The sequence below is a fragment of the Rhinolophus ferrumequinum genome, chromosome 25 (genome assembly GCF_004115265.2).
Source record: "Rhinolophus ferrumequinum isolate MPI-CBG mRhiFer1 chromosome 25, mRhiFer1_v1.p, whole genome shotgun sequence".
Taxonomy (NCBI): Eukaryota; Metazoa; Chordata; class Mammalia; order Chiroptera; family Rhinolophidae; genus Rhinolophus; species Rhinolophus ferrumequinum.
The window spans coordinates 24584292-24603464 of NC_046308.1; the positions used below are offsets into that span (position 1 = coordinate 24584292).

At 61.8% G+C, this 19173-nt stretch overlaps 2 protein-coding genes across 3 annotated transcripts; one reads left to right on the top strand and one right to left on the bottom strand.

Annotated features, from left to right (window-relative positions):
• The first annotated feature begins 4 nt into the window (after window positions 1-4).
• ZDHHC8 (zinc finger DHHC-type palmitoyltransferase 8) lies at window positions 5-15425 on the top strand. 2 transcript variants are annotated; one of them, XM_033098112.1, is made up of 11 exons: window positions 5-161; window positions 7041-7162; window positions 7339-7496; window positions 7592-7764; window positions 7957-8059; window positions 8430-8521; window positions 8687-8828; window positions 9039-9159; window positions 9231-9340; window positions 10631-11631; window positions 14502-15425. In XM_033098112.1, the coding sequence occupies exons 1-11, from the start codon at window positions 58-60 to the stop codon at window positions 14725-14727; spliced, it is 2352 nt and encodes a 783-aa protein (XP_032954003.1). In that variant the 5' UTR covers window positions 5-57; the 3' UTR covers window positions 14728-15425. The 2 variants fall into 2 exon arrangements, with proteins under 2 accessions (XP_032954003.1, XP_032954004.1); XM_033098113.1 differs by lacking the exon at window positions 14502-15425 and adding an exon at window positions 12736-14495 and having other exon boundaries at window positions 7-161.
• A 721-nt stretch (window positions 15426-16146) lies between these two features.
• On the bottom strand, window positions 16147-18524 carry CCDC188 (coiled-coil domain containing 188). Its single transcript, XM_033097260.1, has 9 exons — window positions 17991-18524; window positions 17686-17793; window positions 17432-17536; window positions 17270-17326; window positions 17121-17180; window positions 16926-16990; window positions 16712-16769; window positions 16423-16472; window positions 16147-16333 (listed from the first exon to the last, which is right to left on the bottom strand). Exons 1-9 carry the CDS (start codon window positions 18522-18524, stop codon window positions 16147-16149), a joined length of 1224 nt encoding a protein of 407 aa, XP_032953151.1.
• Window positions 18525-19173: the final 649 nt, after the last annotated feature.

Sequence of the window (19173 nt, forward strand, 5' to 3'; positions counted from 1 at the left end):
CCCCGTCGGCCCCGCCCGCCCGGCCCCGGGGAGGGATGCGGCGGCGCGGCACCCAGGATGCCCCGCAGCCCCGGGACGCGCCTCAAACCCGCCAAGTACATCCCGGTGGCCACGGCCGCCGCGCTGTTGGTCGGCTCCAGCACCCTGTTCTTCGTGTTCACGTAAGTCCACCGCGTCGCCGGGGCGCAGGGGCCACATTCGGGCCAGAAGGGGCAGGGACCAGGTATAGGAACAGTGTACAGCCCGACGGGACTGGGGGCAGGGGCCAGAGTGCTGGGCAGGGCAGGGCTGGCACCAGGGCTGTGGGCAACGTGAGCCCCCACCCTGGGCTGAGGCTGTGAGTGTGCTTTTCCTGGGGCACCAGGGAGTGATGAGTCCTGTGTGTTGGGACACTCATGCCTGGTAGACACCTAATGAGTGTGCCAGCCAGGCCCTGGGTGTGAGGCACTGGCCTGGACAGGAGAGTGTGCAGTGGCTGCCCAGGGTGTGGCTCAGCCCTCCCCTCCCCACAGGCTGCAGGAGGGGACGTGGGCTGTCCAGAGCCACCAGCCCTCCGCAAGGAGCCAAGGGCGGCTCTTGGGTCCCCTCCCGGCTGTCTGACCGGGTCAGAGCCAAGTTGTTTCTGCGTAGGTGTGGCCTGGCCAGTCTGCCACGTGCCTGCCCCACAGCCCTGGGAGACACTGGCCTGGCAGTTACCCTCCACTCTTCCTTGACCTCAGGAAGACCCAGTGATCATAGCTGGAGGGCCCAGGCCAGGCCACACCCAGGGACACTGACCATGGCCAGCGTTGGGACCCTTGAGGCAGAAAGGAGGCAGGGCTCTGTGCTCTTGCAGCCTTAGCTTCTTCACCTGAAACACAAGCTGGCTCACAGACCAGAGTGGCAGGCTGATGACACAGCTCCCTCTCCATGGTCATGGGGGCTCCCGAAGGTTCCTTCTGGCACCAGGAGGGATTGGAAGCTCCAGACTTCAGCCTCGTGGGCCTGTGTCCACCCCCTTCCACAAGACTCAGGCTGAGACACAGCCCTGGTTACTAGAGCAATGACCAGTCAAACCTTCCTGGGGACCTGAGGCCTCACGGGTGGCTGTTCAGAGGTGGGTTAGCCCCTGAGTGTGAGTGAGCCTGGAGCAGGGTGGGCAGGGGCCAGCCTGACACCCTCTCACATTAGCAAGAGCAAGGTTGGTGCCCTGTGGATGGTGAGTCTGCATTGGATGTCTGTGGAGGCAGGAGAGCCCCCTACCTGGACTCCAGGGCTGGGTGGGTGCCACAGGCTGCCAAGAATGTGTTTAAAAAGGCCTGTGTGGATGGGCTTATTTCTGGCTTTGGTGGGCAGGCGTGTTCTTGTCACTCAGATGCTGCTGGCTGTGGGCAGAAAGGAGAGGGGCAGGCAGGCAGCAGGTGCAGGAAGAGGGAGGACATGTCCTGCTGGGTCTTCTGGAGAGGTGAGGCCCAGTGCAGTCCTGGCTCTGGGGCCAGGGTGGGGGTTTGGGGGGAGTTTTGGCCTTCACTTGCCTGTCTCAGTTTCTCACTCCCTAAATGCAATTCAGCATTTTTCCTCTTGACTTTGAAAGTGATAAAGGTTCTCTGTTGAGAACTTGTGAAATGTAGAAAGAAAAACATAAAAAGAAATTGAAATCGACCTCACCTCAGAGAGCCTGTCTATCCCCTGTCCTCCTAGGCTCACCTGGCCCCCCGTCTTGTGCTTGCGTACTTGTTGTGAGGTGAGCCCTTCCCGTGATTTCAGAGAGCCTTTACTCTGCTCTCCTGTGAACTTGACTTGTCCCCAAGTGGTGGGCTCTTAGGCTACTGCACTCTGCTGAGTGTCAGGTCTTCTTCCTTCCTGTGTTCTCACAGCTGGGGGTCTGGGTTCAGGGACATCAATGCTGGGAGGTGCAGGGTTTCCTTGGGACACCGCACCTGTGTATGGCAGGATGGGGACCTAGGGGCACTAGCTGGGGTACAGGTGAAGTGACCATCTAGTTGAGGGAGTCTTGCTCATTCTCCAGGACAGGGCTCTCCTACAGCCCAACCCCGAAGCCACAATCCCTGGGCCACAATCCCTGGTCTGCATCTGCCCTGGCAGCTGGGTTCCTGAGAAGAGGCTCTGTTGGGCGGGCCAGGCCCACCGACACCAGCACAATGTGTCAGTTCTGGGCTAGGAAGGGTCCAGGCAGCCCCTTTCTTGGGACTGGCTTCTCATCATCCCAGTACCCACGCTTCTGCCCTGTTTCTGGGCCCAAGCCTGCTGCAGACTCAGACATGTGCTGGGAGGGAGCAGCTGCTCCTGTGCCCTCCCACCCACCCTCAGGCCCATAGGATTCTGTCTTCTCTCCCTTTGCTCCTTGGACTTCACTGGATACTGAGGGGCCCCAGGCCTCCTCTCTGCACTTAATAAGCATGAGTTGCCTCCTTTGGGGCAGGTCCACACAGGCAGTAGCTTCTGGTGTCATGTAGGGTAGGGAACTGGGGTCCTGGAGGACCAAGGACCCCTCCTTGGGCCAGCTCATCGAGGGGGCTGGGACCAGCAGGACCTTCAGACATGTTGCCAGGAGAATCTGGGACGTGGGAAGGATGCCGGGAGTGGGGGCATCCCCTTCTGAGGGTGGGGAGCTTACCTCAGGGCAGAGTCCCAGCGGCCGTCCTCTTCTAGGAAGCCCTCCTGGGTCCCTGGTGCTGTGTCTCCCCAGGTCCCAGAAGCCCTTCACACTGGCTCAGTGCCAGCTAGGTCAGCTGCTGAGAGGAGTGTCCGAGAGTCCCCTGCCCCTTACTCTCCCAGGGCCACTTTGCAGAAGGATGGGGACTGTGAACATCAGAGTGTTGGGCTTTTTGGCAGAATACCAACACTTGGGGCTGGGCTGGGTCGGCTGCCTTGTCTCTGTCTGGGTCCAGCGGACTGATTTCTGGGATATTGGGGCTGGTTTTTGGATGGGCCTGAGCCCTTCCCATGCTTGGAGGCCCAGTCAGGGAGCAAGGCCCAGCCTGGGACAGTGGGAGATCCGGCCCAGGACCAGGATAGCCCGTGGCAGGCCTAGGTAGACGGAGACTCTTGGCAGGGGCCACATGGGGCGGTGGTGTGAGCCTCCTGCCAGGACTTGTTGCATGTGGCCTGGGTAACCCCTGGCTCCCTGAGTCTCAGTTTCTCCATCTGCTGAGATGTCTATAGGGATTGGATGGGTAGGTGCACGTGGTCAGAGGCTCTGCCTGGCCTAATCAGAACAGAGTGGCTGCAGACCCTCTGGTCCCATGTGCCCCATGTGTGAACACAAACAGTGTTAATGAAGAACGTGATTTAAATGAAAACGTCTGAGTTAAAAGTTTCCATTCTATATTTAGTTGTGGTGCACATGCTTCTCCTGCAGAACCCCCTACCCTCCCCAAGGCCCCGAGTCCCTCCTGGGAAGGTGTCTCCTTGCCTTCCCAGGAGGGACTCGGGGCCTTGACCGGGGTGAGACCCATGGCACTGGCATGTGGCCCTGACACTCAGGAGACGGGCTGGTCAGGGAGGAGGGCTAGGAGCCTCAGCGAAGCCATTCCCCCAGGCCTGCCCTGACCCGAAGCGTGGCTGTAGCCAGCAGGGAGTGGCCGATCTCTGCCCACTGGGCTGCGCCTGTAGTGTACCGTTACCTGGGTGGAAGTGGGGTATCATTCCTGTGGGCTGAGGGGCCCTCCTGGAGTCTAGAATGGACTCAGGGTGGACTGAGCAGTGCTGCCTGCCAGGCCCTGCCCAGAGCTTGCCTGTCCTCACATGTCCTCACGCTTGCCCAGTCTACAGGGAGCAGAGGGAAGCTCAGAGAAGTGGAAGGGCAGTGCGAGGCAGCTGAGCCCAGGTCGTTTGGAGCTAGGGTCAGTGGGAGGGGCGTGTCTGCACATTGGTGTGTGTTTACATGTCCATACGTCTGTGCAGGTATACCTTTACTGTCATGTGTATGTATGTTCATGCACGTGTGCCAAAGTGTGCATATCTGCACACACAAATGTTTGTAGATGTGTGTGTCTTCCATGTCAGCACAGGTTTGCATGTGTTTGTGCACATGTGCCTTTTGTGTGTAATTATGCATGCACGTGTGCCTACATGCTTGTGCAGCATGCACACATGTATGCACATGTATGTCTTGGAGCATGTTTCTGTGTGTGTATGTACTGCACACATGTGCGTGCATGTGACCCTGCATGTTCAAGTGGGTACACGTGTGTGTCTGCGCACATGCCTGCATGGGCTCTTTCATCTTTCCCGCCTTAGCTCACACATTTCCCGAGGTGGCTGAGTTCCAGGCCTCGGCAGCGTTGGCTGATGAGCCATCCTCCTTAGGCGTGACCCAGGCCTGAGTCCCCCTTATGGCATGGCCGGGTAGTGAAGGCCACCTGGGGGGTGATGTGGGGACAGGAATGCGTGAGAGTATCTGATCCCGGGTCTGAGTCAAGCCTGGGGCCTCAGAGATGGTGGGCGGAGGGGGCAGTGGCTCAGGTCCCAGTTGGAGGACCTGCACCCCTCCTGAGCCTGCGCGACATCAGCTAAGGCCCTGCCCTGCTCTCCCCAGGTATGCGTAGTCCAGCGCCTCAATGCAGGCGTTGCCCTGTCAGAGTGCAGATTTCCCACGTGGCCCCAGTGCCGCACAGCTGCTGCCTCTCCAGACCCAGGCATCTCACCCATGTCTAGCCCATGTGCCCTGAGGGTTCATCAAGGCTCAGGGAGGACAAAGCAGTACAGACCACCCGGGCCAACGGGAGCTCTGGTCAGCACGGGGGGCTGCCCTTGAGGTCCAGTCTCTGGTAGCCTGGGTAATGGTTCAAACCCCAGCTCAGACGCAGACTCGCCCCAAGGCCTTGGGTGTGTGTCAGGCCCTCAGATATCTGCTCTTGGTCTGTAAAATGGGGAGGACAGAAGAGAAGTGCCCTCCTACACAGCTGGGAGGGTGAAATGTATGGTCCACTGTGCAGGGCAGGTGGGCAGCGGGCCCTGCGTATTCACCAGCAAAACCTGGACAGAATGGTGGGCCGGGCCCACACGCCAGCCTCCCCCATGTATCCTCCCGCCTTCAGTGCCCACCTGCTTGCTGTGCCTCGTGTCTGCACACCCTCCTGTCCTCAGCCGGCCCCAGTGGACCCCGGGTCTCCTTGGCCTCTTACTTTCCCCTGGCCCTCGAACTGTGCAGGTGTGTGAGGGCCTGCATTTGCTTTAATGCTCTCCTGTCACTGTCTTGAAATTCTTGGTATTATTTAAACAAGCAGCCTGTATTTTTATTTTGTACAAATGATGTGGTCACCCCTTCCCATAAGGTGCCATGAGGAGGGGGCTCACACTGCCTGACAGGGGTCCGAGGTATCCCACCTCTCCCTGGGTCCCGGGCGTGCCTGGGACCTGTGCCCCCATCCCCGCCTTGCTGGGCAGACCATGCCTTGGGCCCACTGTCGCCTTGCTGAATGGGATTGGATCAGAGGCCACAGACACTCATTGAGTGCCGTCTGTATGCCAGGCTTCAGCCCCCAGGGATGCGGAGTGTAGAAGGCAGCTGCTGGTGGGGGGTGGTGGAGGAAGGCCCTCCCGGCAGAGGGAACTCTGTCCTTAGGCCGTGCATCCACCTCCACAGCGGTCCTGGAGAAGAGGAAGGGGTAACTCGGGCTCCGTGTGCCAAGTGTGCTGCCGTGGGAAGGGAATCTTTAAATAGCCTCTTGCCTTCCACTAAAAATAGCGAAGTTCTGCTGCCATGGAGGTGGTTGCTGGGGTGGTGGGGCTGGCTCCTGGCCAAGACAGGCGTGGGTGCGCCAGTGTGGCCAGCCTGTACTGGGTGGCGGGCAGGGCTGTGGGCACTGCTCACCCTGCTGGCGACCACAACACTGTCCTCATGGTCAGGGCTACTGTGGGAGGTCCTCGCCACCCCCCGAACTCCAAGTACTGTGGGCCTTGGTACTGGGAGGGGAGCAAACCCCCTGAATGTCCCTGCTTGTCATGATAACCAGGAGCCATAGAGGAGATGGGGAGCCTGAGGCCAGAGGGGCTTTGTGGGAGCCAAGTGGATTGACTCAGGGACCTGCTGCAGGGTCGGCGCAGGGGGCCAAAGACCACATGTCCAGGGATTGGTGGATCTCCACTGAGGGGGCTCTGGTCAGGTCCCAAGAAGGCTGAGGAAGACATTCTCTATGGCAGAGCACCCATCAGGGAGGTGTGTGTGACCCTTGCAGGGTACCAGGAGTCTGGGAAGGCTTCCTGGAAGAGCGGGCAGCTTTGCAGCCAAGTGTGAGGGATAGTGAGAGATGGTGAAGGGGTGAGGGCGCCATACTTTTTTAGAGTCTCCAAATGCTCTACACTGTCACGTGGAGAGTAAGGTGACCAACTGAAAAGAAGGGGCTACCTAGGTGGGGGTGTGCCGTGAGACCATGCCCCTCAGGGAAGAGCAGGGGTGACTCCTGCTCTGCATTTACTGACCAGGAACAGGGCTCCTCGTGCCCCAGAATCTCCCTGCTGAGGGGGCCCCACTGGGCTGGGGACAGGTCTGGGTGAGGACTGGAGGTGGCCTGAGCTGCCTGACAGGTTACTGACCTCTGTCCGTCACGGCACATGGGCAGAACGGGCTCATTTCCCTCCCGGGCTCCTGCCTACAGTCTGTCCCCCTAAAGCAGGGGAGCCCAGGGAAGATGCCGGGTAGGGTGGGAGGACGTGGGTGGGCTCAGGCCACCCCTCCGAAATGGTGCCACCCCAGGCCTATGGGCCTCTCTGAGCCTCAGTTTCCTCAACTGTGAGTTGAATTCCTAACAGCCACCTGGGGGCCTGCCAGGGTCGGAGTTGGCACATGGAGTCCGCTCACTGTGGAGAACACGCACAGCCCCTGACGGCTGGTTGAGCAAAGGAGCAGCGGGCTGATGGATGGGGTCTCCCAGAAGGCCCAGGCAGCAGTGGCTTTGCTGACTGCCAGCTGAGCACTGATCCATGGCCTTGAAGCCCTGCACACGCATGGACATGACTAATTCCTCTGCCCCCGAGTCCCCCCTTACCCACCCGCTGTACCCCCAGACCCAGCTCTGCCCTGCTGTACAACACAGGTGCCCGTGGTTGACACGAGCTGTGTCCCCAGCTGTTCCCGTCTACAATGGCATCATCTTCCTCTTTGTCCTGGCCAACTTCAGCATGGCCACCTTCATGGACCCTGGCATCTTCCCCCGAGGTAGGGCCCTATGCTGGGGCAGATCATCTGCTCACACTTGCTAGAGTGTGAGTGGCTGACCCGGGAGAGTCCTGGGTGGGGGGATCCTGGAGGGTGGTCTGGCAGAGATCGGGGAGGGGCTCTCCTGCCAAGGAAGTCACTTTCCTGCTGCCCCTCCCCCTGGTCCTGGCCCACAGCGGATGAGGACGAGGATAAGGAAGACGACTTCCGGGCCCCGCTGTACAAGAATGTGGATGTGCGGGGCATCCAGGTCCGTATGAAGTGGTGTGCCACCTGCCACTTCTACCGCCCGCCGCGCTGCTCCCACTGCAGCGTCTGTGACAACTGTGTAGAGGTGACCACCCCCCCATCCCGTCTGCCCCGCCCCCGCCCCCTCGTGTCCTTCCTCCCCCCTGCCCGCCATGCATCCTGACACGGCGCTCCTCCCAGGACTTCGACCACCACTGCCCCTGGGTCAACAACTGCATCGGGCGCCGCAACTACCGCTACTTCTTCCTGTTCCTGCTGTCGCTCAGTGCGCACATGGTGGGCGTCGTCGCCTTCGGCCTGGTCTACGTGCTGAACCACGCAGAAGGGCTGGGAGCTGCGCACACCACCATCACGTATCCTTGGCCCGCCCACAAAGGCAGTGTGGGCCGGGGGCACAATTCACAGGGGAAACCGAGGCTCAGAGGGGTGGGTCAGCTGCCTGCGAATCCCCACAGGGTGGGTTGCCCTCCCTGGGTGGCTGGGTAGTTTGTCCACAGGCACCTGCTCCGTGTCTTCGCCCACGGCCGTTGGCCTTAACGGGCCAGCATGGCTGTCATGTGTGTGGCTGGCCTCTTCTTCATCCCTGTCATCGGCCTCACCGGCTTCCACGTGGTGCTGGTCACTCGGGGGCGCACTACCAATGAGCAGGTGCAGACCCTGGGTAGGGCCACACTGATGAGGATGGGGGTTCCCCAATGCTGAGAGGGCCAGGGCTGCACAGGGTGGGTGGGTGTTGGAACGGGGCTGCAGGTGGCCTATGCAGCTGTGGTGGGGGAGGCTCCGGCCCTGGATACCCCAGTGGGGCTTGGGGTGTGGGGCCATGCCACTGCAGCCACCAGTGAGGGCCCAGAAATTCCACAGCTTCCTGCAGGGACCGGCGGGGGTGACCTGGGTGGGGGCACCTCTCTGCTCACTCTGTCCAACCCATGAGGAACCCTAGCTGTCCCTACCTGTCCCTCTACCCACCTTGGCCTGGACCCTGGGTAGCCAGGCTGGCTGAGGGGTCCCGTGTCCACAGGTGACAGGGAAGTTCCGCGGGGGTGTGAACCCCTTCACCCGAGGCTGCTATGGGAACGTGGAACACGTGCTGTGCAGCCCCCTGGCTCCCCGGTGAGGCCCGGGTGGGGTGTCAAGGGGCCTCTGCTGGGTTCGGGGTGGGCAGCTGCTGACCCTAAGCCTGGTCCACTCTGTCCTTGGCAGGTGGGGCCGGTCCTGCCCTTGGTGTGTGTTTAGGCTGGGTTGTCCTGGCCACTGACCCCTCTTACCCCGGCACAGGTATGTGGTGGAGCCACCCAGGCTGCCACTTGCTGCTCGCCTGAAGCCTCCCTTTTTTCGGCCTGAGCTCCTGGAGCGAGCTGCACCACTCAAGGTCAAGCTTAGCGACAACGGGCTGAAGGCCAGCCTGGGCCACAGCAAGGTGGGGACCCTAGGGTGGGTAGGGAATGGGGTGGGAGTCAGACCATTGGGGCCGGGAAATAGCTAGGTTGGAGGGGCCTAGAAGAAGGGGAGGGGGAGGAATTGGGTGGATTCTGGGGAAGGGTCCAATTCCCAGGGCCCTAGGAAAGCGTCTCCAGTTAAGCCCCCCCCAAGCTACACCCTACCCACCACTGACCATGCCCCCTCCCAGTCCAAGGGTAGCCTGGATCGGCTTGATGAGAAGCCACTGGACCTGGGGCCACCACTGCCCCCCAAGGCTGAGGCTGTCACATTCAGCGGTGACCGGCAGACCCCACGCCCAGGCAGTGCTGGTGAGGTGGGGCCGGCCAAACGGGGGGGGGCACGGACTGACCCCATCCTGACCATGGTCGATCTCCCCCAGAGAGCACCCTGTCGGCACAGAGGACCAGCCCCCCGACACCCGCCATGTATAAGTTCCGGCCCACCTTTCCCATGGGTCCCAAGGCACCCTTCTGCGGGCCAGGCGAGCAGGTGAGGAAGCCTGGCCCTGCCCGGGGTCCCTGCCCTGGAGACCCTACCCCAGAGGCCTCATCCCCCAGGAGGCCCTTCCTGGGTTATAGAGGCCCTTCCTGGGACCCCAACCTGCAGGGATCCCAGCTGGGAGTGGTGGAGGGGAGCAGGGCAGGGTGTCCAGGGAGGGCCTGGCACAGGCAGTTCTGGCACCCCGTGCCTTGGCTGGCCTGCCTGCTGGCCCAGTAGGCGGCTACCCCCAGGAGCAGTATGTGCCAGGATGCCTAGAATTCCACCATTAGTCACTCTGTAAGGCCCACGGGAAGGCTTCAAAAGAATCTGAGATTGTTTTAGAAAGCACATTTATTTCCTTGAGTTGTATAGCACTCCATGCTCGCTGTGGAGCAGTCGGCTGTGGAATTCCCCGGAATTCCCCGAGCATGCCCAGGCTGCCTGCCTGCCCTCCTTCACAGCCACCTGAGAGGCCCTCCTGTGGCTGGACCAACACACCGACACCAGCCCCTACCCCACCCCACAGAACCAATGTCCTGCCTCGCCCTGCCTTTCGAGGCCCACTGATCTGGGCAGTGAGTCTGGGCCTCCCTGGCCAGTGTGCAGTGGCCCTTCCTGGGGTGGGGGGTGGGGGTGGGGCTTTAGGTGCCCTGGGCTGGGTCACCTTCCTGGGATTGTCCTGGATCCCACGCAGGGTCTGGTGTTGGCCAAGTGCCCTGAGGCCACATTTGTCCCAACCTACACCCCCTCTGGGTTTTGGGGTTCCCCAGGCTCTTTTCCCAAATCCAAGCCTATATGCCTCAAATCACAGAAAATCAAAGAGACCCCTCGTCCGTGCCTCTGTGGCTGCTTCGTAGGCTGGGTGGGCTCCAAGGACACTGCCCTGGGGGTCTACAGCAGCCAGCTGTGGCCTCACAGCACCCTGACCCTCTGAGGTGGGGAGCCTGGGAGAGGGCCCTGGTCACTGTGTGGTGATTACATCTCCTCAAGGTCCGGCTCCTGAGGCTGCCCCCGTGTCCCCTGCCCTCTGGGAGTGTGAGCTGGTGTACACCTTTCCCTGGGGAGACACCGCCTGGGGCCACTGCCCTGCTCCACTCTGCCCCCACTTCCTGCTCTGGTGGGCAAGGACCAGGTGGTGTGGTCAGGGGATAGAGAACTTCTGGGGACAGCTTGTTACTTGCACCTGACACCACCTTGATGTCACCAGGATAGTAGCCTCCACGTGGGCACAGAATACCTGGGGGCTGGGCAGGGCGTGGTGGGTGGGCAGTGGTTGATGTATACCCTCTCTCCCCGTAGGTTCCAGGACCTGACTCCCTGGCGCTGGGGGAGGACAGCATCCACAGCCTCGACTTCACGTCTGAGCCCAACCTGGACCTTCCTGACTACACACCTGGTGGCCTGCACACAGCCTACCCGCCGTCCCCACCCCTCAGCGCCTCCGACACCTTCTCGGGGGCCTTGCGCTCCCTGAGCCTCAAGGCCGCCAGCCGGCGGGGCGGGGACCACATAGCCCTGCAGTCCCTGCGCTCTGAGGGTGGGGCCCCAACGCCCCATCACAGCATCTTTGCCCCCCATGCGCTGCCCAACCGCAACGGCAGCTTGTCTTATGATAGCCTCCTTAACCCCGGCTCGCCCAGTGGCCACGCGTGCCCAGCCCATCCCTCGGCTGGCATGGCCAGCTATCGCTCGCCCTACCTGCACCCTGGGGCTGTGGGCGACCCCCCACGGCCCCCGCCCCGGAGCTTCAGCCCCGTGCTGGGCCCCCGGCCGAGGGAGCCCTCTCCCGTGCGCTATGACAACCTGTCCAGGACCATCATGGCCTCTATCCAGGAGCGCAAGGATAGGGAGGAGCGTGAGCGGCTGCTGCGCTCTCAGGCCGATTCGCTCTTTGGCGACTCAGGCGTCTACGACGCACCCAGCTCCTACAGCCTGCAGCAGGCCAGCGTGCTGTCCGAGGGTCCCCGCGGCCCTGCGCTGCACTATGGCTCCAGAGACGACCTGGTGGCTGGCCCCAGCTTCAGAGGCGCCCACAACCCTGCACTGCAGACATCGCTGTCTTCGCTGTCTAGCGCTATTAGTCGGGCGCCTCGGACCTCCTCCTCCTCCCTGCAGGCCGACCTGGCCAACAACAATGCCCCAGGGCCCCGGCCAGGCAGTGGCTCGCAGCGGTCTCCCCTGCGCCAGGGCCCACCCTCTCCTCCCAGCACTCCCCGCTCACCCACCTACATGGGCCCCAAAGCCGTCGCCTTCATCCACACGGACCTCCCGGAACCACCGCCCTCACTGGCCGTGCAGAGGTGGGTGCTGGGGATGCTGCAGGCTTCCCCACATGGGGCAGGTGTCCAGCCTCCTGTGGGGGGCCTCTTGGCTGATCACACGTGGGTTGTCCAGGAGGCCTGTGGCCACCTGTGGGATGGGCCTCCCCTGCCTTGGAGGCTTCTGGCACTTGGAGGGTTGCCCAGCTCCCAGGATGCCCTGGCACGTCCCAGAGTGTGGGAGGATTTGCATCTTGAGCCCAACGCCCCACATTCTCCCCTGGCCAGCGCAGACCCATGAGTGGGGGACCCCAGGGCTTTTTCCTCAGGAGATGGTCCCTGTCCAGGAGGCTGAGTCTGGGGGACATTACCCCAGAGCACAGTGTGTTGCCCTGGGTGGGACACACAGCTCCTGGAAGCAGATGCTTCCCTGCTTAGAGATGGGGAAACTGGGACTGGAGGGGCAGGCTGGTCCCAGGTCCCCCTAGTAGGTGGGGAACTGAGGATGCCAGGCTAACTTACCTGGCAGCTCAGGTCCAAGTACAGGAACCCAGCACCTACTGTGTGTGGATCCCATGCTAGATGCAGTAGCATCCTCAGGGCTTCACTCCAGCCGCTTTGAGTGAAGGCTTGGTCAGGGTGGCAGCTGCACAGAGAGGCAGGGAGGCAGCTGAAGGAGGGAGAGGCTCTTGCCTTATGACTGTTTGGGCAGTGAGGTCATTGCTGGGCAGGCTGTGGGGCAGGAAGGTGGCCCCTCTTTTTTCTAACAGAACCAGGGAGGGGCCACACATGCCCACTGGGCTCCCCAGCTTAGGGCACCAAGGCGGGGCAGGGCCAGGGGCTTGGCTGGCTGGTATCCACCTGGCCTCCCCGTGCTTGTGGTCTATTCCAATGGGTGGGACCTAGGGACCTGGGGGAGAGGGCGTGTGTGACAGCCATTCTGATATCTGTCTGTCTGTCCTGTGACAGCACAGCCCTCCCCCTGCAGGTTCTGCACCACTTTCTGAGTGAGACTTTTTGAGCTCAGAGGCAGGGGCTACCCAGGGCTCCGTCTGTATCGTTTGTCCTCTTGCCTCCGCTGGCCTCTGTCCTGCCATGGTCCCGTGTTCACTGTGTGTGTGCATGTATGTGCTTGTTTTGATGCAGGGACCACCCTCAGCTGAAGACCCCCCCAAGTAAGCTTAATGGACAGTCCCCGGGCCTGGCCCGCCTAGGTCCTGCCACCGGCCCCCCGGGGCCCTCCACCAGCCCTGCCCGTCACACACTCGTTAAGAAGGTGTCCGGCGTGGGTGGGACCACGTACGAGATCTCGGTGTGAGGACTGACTGCCACCCATCCACTGTGGCACTTCGGGGACCAGGACCCCCCAGCAGCTGTCCCCCTTCTGACTTCTCTGCTGGGGAGGAGGCCCAGGCCTGGTATGGATACATCAGCAGGAAAGAGAACCAAGCCTCCATAAGTCTGTCCCTTGTCCTCTGCCTGTCCATCCACTTATCTGCTCACCAGGGCGTGGCCGAGCCAAGGGCCACGGGCTACAGGATGTCTCGGTGGCCCTGCTTCCACAAGTTGGGGCCTTGCGGTGGCACTTGATGTTGTCACCAGGCTAGCCTCCACCCACGCCCCTTACAGACAGGTCACTGTGGCCCAGAGATGGACAGAGAGGCCTGGGCCCCTGGCTGTCTTCGGACCAAGGGCCTACCCTGCTGCTCCTAACCCGCTGCCTTTCAGGGACCGGCTAGAAGTTTGTAGCTTGGCGAGGCCGATTCTTCTGCAGGGAGCCCAGCCCTGGCCCACAGGCACCCAGCTCCAGGACTGCTCTGGGTTCTGACGGATAGGTGGACAGACAGACAAATAGACCACCAGCTGTGGGTGGGGTCCTGGCTCCATGTGTCCCGTCTCGCCTAGCTGGTGGGAGTGTCCCCGTGTCTGCGCTGAGCTGCCATGCCACGTCCCATGTGTTAAAGCTCGGGCTCCCGCTGCCCCCACTGCCGGGAAACTCGCTGTCATTGAAGCCTTAACCTCTGCTTTATGCTCTTGTGGGAGGTGATGGGGGCAGGTGGGAGCAGGCACAGGCTGGATGCTGCCACAGGGGCTCTAGACCAGGAGTCCCTTCCTGCCAAACAAGAGTCCCCACCCCAAGGCATCAGAGCCGGGGCCGCCATAGCCTTGGCGCCTGCGTGGGAAGCACATGGGGAGGGGGTCCGAGTTCTGCCTGGCACCAGGGACCCGAGAGTAAGCACACAGCAGCGTCCGCTTGCGTTGTATGTTTTATGTTTTTATATCTACATCTATATATCTATAATTTTATTAAAAAAAGAAAAAGAGTCATTTCTATCCATTCCTTGAGCAAGGCCAGGGCTGTTGCTGCAACTCAGGGGCTCCAGGGTGGGGGGCAGAGCTGGTCAGGCTCTGGGAGAGGTGGTGGCTGGCGGCATCGGGTCAGACGTTCCTTGTGGGCATTTCTGCTGACTTAAGCCGAGTTGGAGGCTAGGGAGGCAGGGGCTGGCCCATGGGTTTTTGGCTGACAAGTGTGCGGCTCCCCTGGGTCTGCCTCATCCCTGGCAGTAAGAGGGCATTTAGAGAAAGGCTGGGGTTGCGGCTTCCCCAGGGGCACCCCCGGGAATCCAGGGACTTAAGGGAGATGGAGTAGGAGGTGCATACACGGCCACCTGCTGGCTGGGCGCCCTGTGGGGGCCATTGCCATGCCTGCAGCTGCATTTACTGGACCACCCCCTACCACCTAATAAATGTCGGGGGTGGAGACATCGGGAGTACACAGCTTTTCGGGGCTGTGACAGCTAGGCAGAGATTGGGGGGCTGGCCCCTGGGCCTTGGACCCTGCAGTGGGCAGCTATGCCCTATGCTGACCTCCACCTTTCTGCTTCTCTCTCATGCGACGCTGCGGCCCACAGGGGGCGGATCGGCACTTGCAGCCGAGGATGGGGGCGGCGTGGCCCGCCCAGGGTGCCCCCCGGCCTGCACCTGTGCCACCTTGGCCTTCCTGAGGACCGCCCACCATTGCGGGTTCCCTGGAGCCCAGCTGCTGGGGTGTCCCCCCGAGGTGCTGTGTGCCGCCTGCACTTGGCCGCCTCCAGCCTTTTCCCCAGATTCTCGGGGCCTGAGCGGGACACCAAGTAGGCATCTGTGGGTCCTGGGACAAGCCAGCTCAGGAAGACAGTCCAGGAGGCCAGGCTGCCATGACCCCTAGGGTATGGGCTGGAGGTCCCCTCTCTACCAGCCACACCAGGACTGACTCCCAGCCCACTGGGGCCTGTGACCCAGTGCCTACCCACCTCAGGAAGTCCCCCCCTGCTGCAGGGAGTTCAACACCCCAGGAGTTCCACCATCACCCTGACCTCCCTGCCTGACCAAGCACTTTAGATGCCACTTCTGCCCCAGGGAGTCCAGGAATCTGTGGTTGGGCTGGGGTGGGGGTCTCAGGTTGCCTCTGCTGGTCACTGCACTCCCCCCTCCCTGAACCCAGCATATGAACAGATGCCTTAACCTCCTGGAGTTGCCAGCCTGCTGAGCCCTTCAAGTCCTGCCAGGGTGGAAAGAGACCTGGCCGCCTAGCGCAGCTAGCCGGCTCCGCCTAGGCCCTGCCTGGGCTGTCTTCACTCCTTCACACTGAGATGTCTGCTTGGGGAGCTCCGGCCCTGCTGCCCACAGCCCTGCAGTCCCCAGCCAGTTGGGCCTGGCCACCCCCAGGGGCAGGGCTGGGCCCAGGCCAGCCCTTTCCTGCCTGAGCAGCAGCTAGCTCTATTTCTCCCACTTGGGGATGAACAAGCCACAAAGCTATTCTCTATGTTCTAAAAGGTATTCCTTGCCCTAATTTAATGCCCTAAATAAAATTTTTGGTGTTTACCTCCGCGGCTCTGTCCACCAACGTGGTCCCCCTGTCCTCTGAGCCTTGGGGCAGTGCCAGGAGACTGGACTGGACAGAGACCCAGGGTTGGAGAGAGGAGAGGAGTGGGTTGCGGGCTGGGGGGAGGACCGGGTGGGTGGTGGCCAGGTGGGCGTGGGGAGCAGTTGTAGTCTTCCAGACAGGGACGGAGGGTTATGTGAGGGGTATGAGGTCAGAGGGTCAGCAGATTCAGTCTGAGAAGCTGACCCCTGATGAGGGAAGAGGCATGAGAATCCCCATTCCTCACTATCAGTGGAGACCCTCCTCCGACATCCTCTGCTCAGAGCCCTCCTGGTGGCCAGGGCAGGCTGGGGGCTTCCTGTGGAAGGGCTGCCGTCCACCTGGCAGATGGCATGAGGGCCGAGGTAGGGGTGCCACCCTGAAGGGCCCCCACTGAGAAGTCAGCCTCAGGATGCAGCACAGCCTCCTGCCCCCATTTCCATGGAAACAAGCTCACATGCAGTGTGTGTCACCACTATATGTCCAGCTGCAGGCCCAGCCCTCAGGACAGACCCCGCCTCCACCCTTCTCCGTGGCTCCTGGCAGAAAAGGTGCTCGGCAGTGCTGTGGATAAAGGCCGGCACGGCCGCTGGGCACCTGGGGCCGCGCTGGCCGCCTGGCTTCCTCCTCGCTGGGGCCGCTGGGCCTCCCGCCTAGAAGGGCAGGAAGTCGTCCACCTCGAGGCGCAGGAACGGGCCCAGCAGGGCCCGGAGCTTCCAGACGGCAGCGCGGCTCAGCAGGGGCGGCACCAGCCCCTCGAAGGGCGCAGGGTCCACCACGTACACGTAGGCGGCGGTGCAGGCCAGCACGGCACCCAGCAGCAGCCTCAGGGCCAGCAGCCTGCGGGCGGCGGCGGTCAGGGGGCAGGGGTGCCCTCGGGATGGTCCCAGGGGACTGGGCTCTGCCCACAAGCTCACACAGCCACCTACCAGAGCTGGCCTTTGAGGCCTTCAGAACATTCCAGCTGGGGCTTCGCCTTCTGTGAGGGGGTGGGGGGTAGTTGGGTCAGCACCTGCCCCAGGGCAGGGGTCCCTGCATTGCACATTCCTGCTCCCCCCGCCCAGGACAGGCACCTGCACCATGTCTCCTGGATGACTCTGGTCACCTGGCTCTTGGTGGGGCTCCCACCCTGGGGCCTCCTTCACTGAAGCCCACCTCTCCCCTCCCTGAGTAGGGTCTCCGGGGGGGGGGGAGACTGGGAGAGGAGTGGGGGCTTACCGCTATGCATGCTGCCTGCTGCTCCTTCCTGGTCTGGGTGCGGCAGTGGGCACGATCCCTGGGGGGGGGTGGTTTGCAGAGTCAGGGCCATGTGTGCTCCCTGCCCCAGCCGGGCAGGATCCCTGGCCTGGTGCTGTCGAACAGGGGAGGAGTTAGGGATCATCCACCCCATCCTGACCGGGACACCTGCCCCATCCCCGCTCCCCAACATCACCCCAGAATTTCCAGCTGAATGTCCTCCATCTGGTCCAGCACGCCCCGGATGTCCTTCTTGAGGTTCTGAGGGGCAGAGAACGTAAAGGGTCCTCTACCTCTGCCTGCCCTGCCACACTCCCCTGCCACTCACCTCCCTAACCCCACCCAGTTCCTGCCTCCCTCATCCTCTGGGTATCACCTTTTGGGGACCTACCCGGAGCCCGGAAGCCTGGTTGTTTAGGGCCATGTGTACCTCGGCCACGCCATCCCACACCTGGCGAGGGGGAGGCTGGGTCATGCTCGGAGGATGTACCCCACCATGTGGGTCCCCCAGAGCCCCTCCCACCCTAGCCAGTTGGGCACCTCAGTAATGGCCATCTTCTTCCTCTCAAAAGACAATCGGATCCGCTGCAGCTCGTTCTGGGGGAGGGGCAGAGTGTGGGCATGGGTAGAGCCAGCGGGTGGTCAGCTCCTTCCTCTCCACCTACCTGGGACAGCTGCACCAGCCCAGTTCTGGGTGCCCACCTGGGACTGCTGCACAAAGGACTCCTCCCCCCGGCACAGCTCCCGTCGCAGCAGCTGCAAAGATGCCCTGTCCTCCAGGGGCTGGGTACCAGCCTGCTCAGGGGGCTGCAGAAAAGCCCCTGGGTCAGCCTCAAGGTCATGGACACCATCTGTGGTCATGGACTTCTTGGGAGCAGGAGTAGGGGATGTGGTGCGTGTAGTCACAGGGTCATTCCTGACAGCCACCCAAGGTCCTGCTGCTGCCCTGCACTTACCCAGGCCAGGGCTGTGCAGCTTGAGTGCTCTGGGCACAGAGGCAGGAATTGCTGCCCTGGCCCCAGAAGGGCCCCCAGCTGCTCCCGCAGGTCCTGGTTCTGCCTTTTCTGGGGGTGGGGCAGAGAGAAGGGACTGCCTGTCACAGCTGCTTCTTGGGCAGGAGACAGGCAGCCAGGGCTGGGGCAGGTTAGAGGAGAAAGGGCATGGTGTTTGGGAGGTCCAGGAATAGCTGCAAGCCCATTGCACAGATGGGCACAGAGCCTGTGGCCAGCCCTGCAGCCTTGGTGGCGGGTGCCTCACTCACCAGATTCTGGTTCTCCTGCTCCAGCTGGAGGAAGGACTGTTCTTCAGGCCCCAAGGGCACACTCTGGAGCTGGGAGGGGGCTGCCCTGGGTGAGGCCGGGCTCCCTGTCCCCGGTGGCAGGGGCGGGCATGGGCAGGGTCTGGGCCCTGAGTTGGGGGCTCCCCCCTGCCTGGCTGGCCCCTGCTCTCTTCCTGAGTGCAGGGGCCAGCCCCACGCCAGCCCTGCTTCCATCTGTACTTGTCTCGCCCCAGCTGGATCTCTCGGTCTCTGTCGCCGCACCTCTCCCTCTTCTCTTGTAATAAAGCTCTCAGGTACCTCACTGCCTACCCTGGGCCCCCTGCCTCCTGTTCCTGGGGCTGGGAAAGCCCTGGCAGACTCCGCTGAGTGAGTGGAGTTGAGAGGTACCAGGCAGGGCCACCTTACAAATCCTTGGCAGGGTGGGTCTACGCATCCTCCACGGCCACTCGAAGTTGAGGGTTGTGGGCACTGGGGGTGGGAGTGGCCACAGGGTCGCAGGGTTTGTGGTCCCTCCATAGTTCCCTGTGACCCCTTCCTGACCCCAGGTCTAAGCTCTGGCCTGGCCCAACCTGCCACCCTCTTACTGAGGGAACTCCAGGTGTAGGAACTCCAGGTGTCATGGCTCACAAGTCCATTTCAGGGGTGCCTGTCACAAAGGCCTGGGCACAACCACGGAGGTCACAATGGGCAGGGGTGGTGGCTTGTGGGGCCCCTCCCACCATGTCTCTGTTTCTGAAGTACCCTCATCTGGTCACCCCCTCTGCGTCTTCCTCATTGCACCTACCTTAACTATTTTCTTTTCTTTTCTTTTAAACTTTTATGTATTTTAAGTGTGTTTTTCCAGGACCAAAGTCAAGTAGTTGTTTCAACCTAGTTGTGGAGGGCGCAGCTCACAGTGGCCCATGTGGGAATCGAACCGGCAACCTTGTTGTTAAGAGCACTGCTGCGCTCTAACCAACTGAGCTAACCTGCTGCCCCAGTTATTTTCTTAAAATGTAAAACACATAGTTCAGACAAATGGTTACAACAAAATCAAACAACAAACAAAGTGTCCAGTGTGATCCTCCCTCCCTGCTCTCATTAGCCAGGTCGTTATCAGGATGGCTACATGTTCTGCTCAGCGGAGCATCTGGCTTCACTCCCTTCTCCACACAGGAGACATCAT